At 48.3% G+C, this 8,658-nt stretch overlaps 2 protein-coding genes across 2 annotated transcripts; one reads left to right on the forward strand and one right to left on the reverse strand.

Annotated features, from left to right (window-relative positions):
- Positions 1-201: 201 nt before the first annotated feature.
- PCYB_093140 (DNA-dependent RNA polymerase) lies at positions 202-4,695 on the forward strand (the record flags this gene model as incomplete). The annotated part of the gene is made up of 2 exons (XM_004222428.1): positions 202-3,223; positions 3,257-4,695. 2 exons carry the CDS (start codon positions 202-204, stop codon positions 4,693-4,695), a joined length of 4,461 nt encoding a protein of 1,486 aa, XP_004222476.1.
- A 288-nt stretch (positions 4,696-4,983) lies between these two features.
- Positions 4,984-7,029, reverse strand: PCYB_093150 (mitochondrial import inner membrane translocase; the record flags this gene model as incomplete). The annotated part of the gene is made up of 3 exons (XM_004222429.1): positions 4,984-5,031; positions 5,395-6,573; positions 6,790-7,029. 3 exons carry the CDS (start codon positions 7,027-7,029, stop codon positions 4,984-4,986), a joined length of 1,467 nt encoding a protein of 488 aa, XP_004222477.1.
- Between the last annotated feature and the right edge of the window lie 1,629 nt (positions 7,030-8,658).

Raw genomic sequence — 8,658 nt, forward strand, 5'->3', positions numbered from 1 at the left:
AACACCATGGGTTGTGGAGCCCCCACGTTGAGGCGCCAAGGGAGGGGGAGATCACAAGCACGTGCAGACATGCGTATGTAAAGGCATATATGTGCGCATGTATTATTTACAACATATATGCATCTCAAGGAACTGCTCCAAAATGACGCGCAGCTCCCTGCCTTCTCGTATTCCTCGATTTCGTCCAACTCGTTACAATAAATGAAATTAAAGGCACTCGCGTCACACTTTATCCCCCGCTTCGCACAGTTAAGTAAAAAGAATTCCGCCCGTTACGTAAGAAGCGCAAATCGACAGACAGCGCATTGTTGGGAAGGCAGGGCATTTATATCCTCGAAGGTACTCATATCTAGGGAGGAGACCCCCCCTGCTTCGATCGAGCCGATTAGCGGCAATGGCGATAATGTAACTTTGGGAGGTGATTATACAGAGTTTTTTGAAGAGCAGACGGAGCAGTCACCCCAGGGGGATCCACAAACTCAGCACCCCCCCCGTGAGCACTCACCCCCGTTGCGGCCCGATGGGGGGACGAAGAACCTCGATGAACAGGTCCTGAAGGAGCTGCACAGCTTAATAAGGTCGATTCAAAAATTGGACAAAAAGAAGAAGCAACTAATTGTGAACTACATAAATACGTTGAATAAAAAATACTTAAAAAATGTGGAAGAAGAAATAGTGACCTTCTTTGAAAACCTTGACCAGTACATGGCGGCGAATGGTCTCCTCATGTGCGACGTTGGGGGGGAAGAAGTTCTGAGTCATATCGAGGGGGTAGATATGAATCTCGGCGAGGACTGCATCCAGGGGTCAGGCACCGATGTGAACAGCCGCTTCGATGTGAGCAGCCGCTTCGATGTGAACAGCCTCTTCGATGTGAACTTTATCAAAAAGGCGAAAAAAAGGTTATACGGGGATCACATATACCCCATCGTCCAGGACACAGGGGAACGGCAAAACGGGGTGCCTAACGAACCGCCCTACGAACCGCCAAACGGGGTGCCTAACCAATCGCCCTACGAACCGCCCAACCGACCGCCCAACCGACCGCCCAACCGACCGCCCAACCAACCGCCCAACCAACCGCCCAACCAACCGCCTAACTGTGCAACGGCGGGGAGGGACCCTCCCGAGGAGGACATTGTGAACGTGCGCAGGCAAATGCTGATAGAGCGGTCCTCCTACCAGAAGGCCATCGAGGAAGCGGAGGAGTTCGTTTCGAATCTCCACGACTTGAAGAAGATAACGGAAATTAGGGGGCTCTGCAAAATATATTTGAGTTGGGTGAACGAGCTGGAGCGAAGGATTGCCAGCTACAGGCAGAGGCAGCGGCGGCGAGGCGGCGCAAGTAGCAGCGATGAAAGGAGCACTGCTGGGACGGGCATTACTGTTGGGACGGGCACTACTGTTGGGACGGGCACTACTGTTGGGACGGGCACTACTGTTGGGACGGGCACTACTGCTGGGATGACCGCCACTGCTGGGACGACCACCACTGCTGGGAAGACCTCCACTGCTGGGAAGACCACCGCTTCCCCCGCGGAGACTGGCAGGGGGGGACTACCCGAACTGGTAGAGGACAAACTGCTAGCTATCATCACCGTGAAGTGGACCATTCAGTACACGTTCAACCCACATAAAAAAAAATATGCCAACAGTATCATCACGCAATCGAAGAACTTCGAACAGGGCTACTCCTATCAGTCACTGTTCACACATGTCGCTATCAAGATCGGCCAGGAAATCAACAACGAGCTGAATTTTCAACAGCTGGAGAGGAATAACCTGCTGTATCGCTACGTGAAGAGAAACAAAGCCAACGCGTCCTTCTCGCACTTTCAGAAGTACAGGATACTATGCGACATTAGGAAGAAGCTGCGAGGTGGGAGCCAAAGGAGTGAAGAAGCCATCGCGGGAGTAGCTGGAGAGGCCCCTCCAAGGGGCACTGCACCATCCACTACGCAGTTCAGTACACAGGCCACCGCAGAATCTACCGCAGAATGCACCGCGGAACCCACCGCGGAACCCACCGCAGAACCCACCGCGGAACCCACCGCAGAATGCACCGCGGAACCCCCCGAGGATAGCCCCCGCGACGACTTCCACCTGGTTCAGTGGAGCTCGCAGAAGAAGGCCGCAGTCGGAGGGCTGCTCCTCAAAATGCTCATGGATAGCGCAAAGATGGACGTCGATCTGAGCGTCGCCAAGGAGGAACACCGGAATGAGTATAGGTATTACCTCCTCCTGCACAGGATGGCGAAGGATAACGGGGAGAGTCTGCACGCGGATTGCAAATACGAGAAAGAGCTGAACTACGAGAAGTACTACGAGGAGGAGTCCAACTCGCTGGACTTTGTGGTCGTGGAGCGGGGCAAGGGACGGGGCGCCGAGGAGGCGCCGGAGAAGGGGAAGCGTAGGGGAAAGAAGAGAGGAAAGGGGAAGCAAGAAAGGGGCGGCGAGGGTGGTGAGCACACCGCCAACGCGGCGAACACAGCTAACGAAGCTAACGAAGCTAATGCCGCCAACCCGGGTAATGCTGCCAATCCCGGTAACGCCGCCAACCCGGGTAACGAAGCTAACAGCGCTAATGCCGCCAACCGCGCCAACCCCGGTAACGCCGCTAACCCCACAGGGGGGTCCCCGAAAAGGCGAGAAAACAGCTTTTGCAAACGGCAAAAGGAGAAGCTGAAGAACAAGCAAGTAGTTCTGTACCGATCGAGAAGAGATCCCAACAAGATAGAACTCCCAGTATTTATCCACTCGTACATGTGGAGGAATGGTAATTGGTATGGAGTAATACACATGAGGGAGTGTTGTGCTAATTATCTTCTAAACAACGCGATAAACTCGCATATCCCCCTGAACCACCTACCGATGATAAGCAAGCCGAAGAAGTGGACCCATTCCGAAGGAGGAATGATACTGTTGAAAAATAATTTCATCCGTTGTAATGTGAAACCCTTGTTCAACATAGATGTATGTAATTTGGAGAGAATCAAAAATATCGTATCCCAAATAGGAAATATTAGGTGGAAAATAAACGATGAGATTTTATATCTTATTGAATATGCTTACATGAATGGAATTACAATTGGAAATATCCCTCGTAAACAAAACTATGTCCTTCCAAATAGTCCCTTAGACATGACAAAAAAAAATGCTGACGATATTAAGAAGTATTATCTGTTAAGGGAAGAAATTAGCAGACTGAATAAATGCCTGATTAGTGAGAGACCTACTTTTTTACAAAAACTTGCAGTGGCAAAGACTTTAAAAAATTGTGAAGTAATTTATTTTCCTCATAATATTGATTTTCGAGGGAGGATGTATCCTTTGTCTCCTCACCTCCACCATATGAGTGATGATATTTGTCGTAGCTTGATTACATTCCATGATAAGGAAGAAATTGGCCCTAGGGGGTTGTTCTGGCTTAAGGTACACCTGGCGAACAACTTTGGGAAAGATAAACTGAACTTTGAGCAACGGATCAGTTGGGTCGATGCCAATTTGGGGAATATCAAACGGTTGAGTGAAAATCCGTTTGAACATATGGAGTTTTGGAACTTGGCAGAGAAACCTTGGCAAGCTTTGTCCGTCGCGATAGATCTCACTAAAGCGATGCAATGTCCCGATCCGTCCAAGTATAGGAGTAACATCCCTGTGCAGCAGGATGGTACTTGCAATGGCCTTCAACATTACGCCGCCCTGGGCAGGGACTACGACGGGGGGAAGGCGGTGAATATCATTCCATCCGATGAGCCGCAAGATATTTATACCGTCGTGTTAGAAATTGTGAGGAGTAAAATCAGAGCCGACTTGGACGGAGCAGCCGTGACCCCCACAGGGGGGAGTAGCGGTACAAGCGGTGGCGTGAGTGCCGATAGCAGTAGTGGTGTGAGTGGCGACATCAGCGGTGGTGGCGCGCCCAAGTCGAGCTCCACCTACTCGCGAGGAGATCTCGCCCAGTACTGCTTCCAATTCGACCTGCTCAAAAGGAAAGTCGTCAAGCAAACCATCATGACCATCTGCTACGGAGTCACCTCAGTAGGAGCCAAGGACCAAGTCAAAGGGAAAATTCAAAACATGATCAGCAAAGTAGTGGATAAAAATGCCATAAGTCAGTTGTCGCAGTATATAGCTAATTACATCTTCGAGTCAATTAGCGAAATTTTCAAAAGGGCAATGATAATAAAGAAATGGTTTAATAACTTATCCAAAGTGACGAACGAGCTGAACATCCCCGTGACATGGTTGTCTCCCATAGGTCTGCCATGCGAACAGCCATACCGATTAGGACAACGAATTTTAGTTAACACTCCCCTCCAGTCAGTGAGTGTCATTTCTTATCAAAATAGCTTACTACATAAAAATAAACAGAGACTTGGATTTCCCCCAAATTTTGTACATTCCCTGGATGCTTCTCACCTTATGATGACAGCGGAAAAAATGATCCTCGAAAATAATTTGAGTTTTGCTGCTGTGCATGACTCCTACTGGGCTCACGCATGCAATGTAGATTTAATGAACCGATTTATTCGAGATTCTTTTGTCACTCTGTACGATGAACCCATATTACAAAACCTTTACCAGAACTATCAGATGCGCTTGGGAAAGCACGCCTCCAGGATTCCAGCGCCCCCGGAACAGGGACTCCTCGACGTATCCCTCGTTCGGCACAGTCGCTACTTTTTTAGTTGACCGGCAGCGAGGGGAGGCCCGCTGAGCAGGTCCGCATGTCGACATGGGCAGATGCGCTCATGCGGAGATGCGCTAATGCGGAGATGCGCTTATGCGAAGATGCGCTTATGCGAAGATGCGCGTATGCGATCATGCGAACGTGTGCACATCCACACACTCACGTGCTCACACACGCGTACACTTATATGTGCGCGCTTGCACAGGACAAACCCCCCTCCTTTTTTGTCTGCGTTATGAACCAACTTGGCGGCGAACAGCAGAGAAACGCCCGCCTTTTGAGGATTAAATTTAAATCAAACCAAACACGCCTACCGCGATGTGCAGTGTAGGCGTTTTCTTGTTTAAAAAAAGGAATAAAAAAGAAAGGAAAAGGAATGGAGATAGAAATAAAAAAGAAAGAAAAAGGAATGGAGATAGAAATAAAAAAAAAATAAAAAAGAAAGAAATGAGAAAGAAAAGAGAAAGAAAAAAGAATGGGTTCCACATTGGGGGTATCTCCCTAGGGGGGCTTTTTTTCCCAAGTGGGTACTAGCCTCTGGGTAAAGGCGGCGCAAATGGAGGAAGCTCGCCTCGCCCCATCGATAAGCCGCTCTACCGCTGCATCGATCCATCGATACGCCGCCTTACCGCCTACCGCCCTACCGCTCCGCCGCTCCCTCACCACGAGGGGGTGTTCCCGATGATGGCGAACTCGCGCACGATGTAGGGGTAGAGCAGGCCCTCCCTCTCCGGCTCGGGGTGCTTGGACAGAGCAATGGTGTAAACCACCTCGCGAATGTCGTCGATGTTCCCCTCGATGATTTCATCATTCGCATTCTTTAAGCAATTTATTTGCTGCGTGTGGAAGGTAAAGATAAACCAAGGGGAGCTTTCCTCCATTCTCTGTGCCCCCTTTAGTTCGTGATTTTTATATATCAGTACATTCGTATCCAGGTATACTTTTTTTTTCTTCCTTTCGGTTATGCTTGCATTTAGCGAGTTAAAAGCTGACTGCCCGCAATGCAGCCGGAGCGTTTCTTCATCACCAATTAGGTAAGACTCAACGATGTGCTTCGAAATAACGTACTCAAACAGGTACATCAATTCACACAGCTTAAAATTTTTGTCGTGCATTTTCATCTCCCTCAGTGCTGCTGCCAATTCCGTTTCCCCAAATAATTTTCCCAAAATGGGATTTTCAAAAAAGTTATTTAAAAATGGCATGTCTTTCAGTTTGCTTCCAAATTTATCCCATGCAGTCTCCTGTGCCAGTACCAGTTCGGTGCTCTCGGGTTTGTCCTCAGCGACTCCCTGCTCTGTGTGCTCTCCAGGCTGCCTCGCTTTGTTTGCACTCTCCGTGCTGGACTGGTTTGGCAGGGATCCCTTTTCCCCCGTGCCGAGGTCATCACTGCGGGGAGCGCCGCAGTCCGAAGCGTTCTCCGTATTGCTTCCCGCGCTTCCTCCGCTTCCTCCCATTCCTCCCATTCCTGCGCTCCCCGCGCGCGCACTCTTTTTGTACCGCCTGATGGCCATTTCCTGCCTCCATTTGTCCAGCTGCACAAAGGCGCTGTTCTTCTCGTTCCACTTGTCAGCCAATTCTGTTAACTTGGTGCTCGTGCACAGCAGGAACTTGTGCAGAAGCAGAAAAAATTTCACAGTGGCATTTTTGGAAAACCTAAAAAGTGTGTAATTTTCAAAGCAGTAGCGAATAAAATTATTGACGTCATTGTAGAGAAGCTTCACTGCTTCTTCATTTTTTTCCTTTATGTGTTTTAGGAGATTTATGTTATCCTCGATTTTTTTTTTCAGCTTCACCGCCTTGTGGTCTATTTCGGTTTTTTCCTTCAACTCCTTCAGGGCCTCCTGGTACTGCTTGTTTTCCTTCATGTCTTTTTTGACCTGCCAAGGGGGGGGGGGGGAGCGGTGGTTAGCGGTGGTTGGCGGTGGTTAGCGGTGGTTGGCGGTGGTTAGTGCTGATTAGCGCTGATTAGCGCTGATTAGCGGTGGTGAGGAACAGTCCCAATTGGTTACACGCGAACCGCTGCGCGAGTGCGTCCCGTCAAGGGGGGGAGAGATGCCCCCTCCATGGCACGCACCAGAAAGGAGAAAACCTACCTGCTCGATAACATTCTTCATAAAGGTTGAAAAGCCTTTTTTATTTTTCCCCGTGAGATGGACACTCCCCTGCTGTGGATTCCGCCCTGCACTCCAGAGGAAGGAGTCCGTGCCCTTGAACACATACTTACTGTCGAAAATACTTCTCACTTTACATGTGGCCGAAACGAATCTCCTACACTTTGCGTTCTTGCCAACGTTCTGGTTCACAACAAACACGCTATTTAGAATGCTCCTCATGGTGCGTCTCTCCCTGGGTTCTTGCTGCAAGCGCCCGCAAGTGTGCACACGTAATTACGCAATTAAGTAATTACCCAAGTGCTTACACATGAACGCACTCTTTTGTTTACGCCGGCAAGTGGGGTCAACTAGGTAGCCTGACCAGCATGCGGACGGGGCACGTTCACCACATGGGCATGCCACACGGTCGACATATTCTGCTGTTGAACAGGTATATGCGGTTGGTCTGGCGAACGGGGACAAAAAAAAAAAAAAGGCAAAAATAGCACAAAAAAAGGTAAGCAAAATAGATAGTGCGCATATACAGGTGCGTATTTTATATGAATATAAAGGTGGGCGTTTTCCCCTTCTGTTGCGTCACCAACGGTATGCAAAATTAATCGGCAGGAGGGCACCCCTTTCCCACTGAGAACTCTCACCGCTAGTAGGCTGCTTAACCCAGCAGCGGAGTTCACTCTGAGATGTCAAACTTTGTCGCCAGCGCTGATGTTACGTTTATAGTTGCAAAAACGTACACGTACGAACATGTACAGATCATATGCTTTTTTCCACTCCTGAATGAACGTACAAAAAAAGGGGTACTCTTTTATGGGTAAAAAAAAAAAAAAAAAATCCCCTCGCATGACTGCAAAGGACCACAAAAACAACACTCTCTCTACATATCTTTTCGTCGCTTACTTTTGGTTTATGAAAAGGTTAGCATTTTTAAGCGGCTTCGCCAGGGAAAAAATGGGGCGACCTGAATTATTCGGGTGTTTTTCCATATGCACGTTTTTTGCGCGTGTTCAAGCGGGCCATTTGAACACGGGCGAAAAGTTGAAGCCCAAGTTTGTGAACGAAAAAATGAATGCGCAAAACAAGGGGAGAAAAAAATATTAAAGCTGCAATGCATTAAAGCTGCAATGCATTAAAGCTGCAATGCATTAAAGTTGCAATGCATTAAAGTTGCAATGCATTAAAGTTGCAATGCATTAAAGTTGCAATGCATTAAAGCTGCAATGGAGGCACAACACGATAGTCACAAGCCACTTGTTCGCTCCTCCTGTCGTTATGTTCACAACTCGTCACGTAAAAAGGCCACCCACCCAGTTGAATAAACTTGCAGTGAATGTTTACTTAAAAGAAAAAAAACACTTTATGAGGAACGACAAGGAGGGGAAATTTTGTAGAGGGAAAAGTGCCCCTGCCCTGTGCGTATTAAATGGAAGCAGTTTTGTGAGTTGTTACGATTTGGCGCAAATTGCACGAATTGACTTCTCCGCGATTGCGAACTTTTCTCCTGCAGAGGGGAGGGCCATTGACGAGAAACGAGCCAAATGGACCACGGTAAAAGCGAATTACAACGCCGCTGCCATCGCCTGTACCATCATTTCCACGTCTGTGCGTATAATTACGTTTCATCGTAAACGAGCAAATGGTGGCCATATCACACAATGAAGGAAAAAAGCCTGCTTTCCGCGGTTTTACACGCGCAACAAGTTAAGCGAAATATGTTGAAGTGATGCGAAAGACGCAGTGGTGTGATCGCTACGCAAAGATACACCCCACGAAAATACACACAGGTATGAAACTGAAATGAATAAAATGACATAAAAATAATATGAAAAAAAAAAAAAAAAAAAAAAATAA

Source organism: Plasmodium cynomolgi, chromosome 9 (genome assembly GCF_000321355.1).
Source record: "Plasmodium cynomolgi strain B DNA, chromosome 9, whole genome shotgun sequence".
Classification (NCBI taxonomy): Eukaryota; Apicomplexa; class Aconoidasida; order Haemosporida; family Plasmodiidae; genus Plasmodium; species Plasmodium cynomolgi.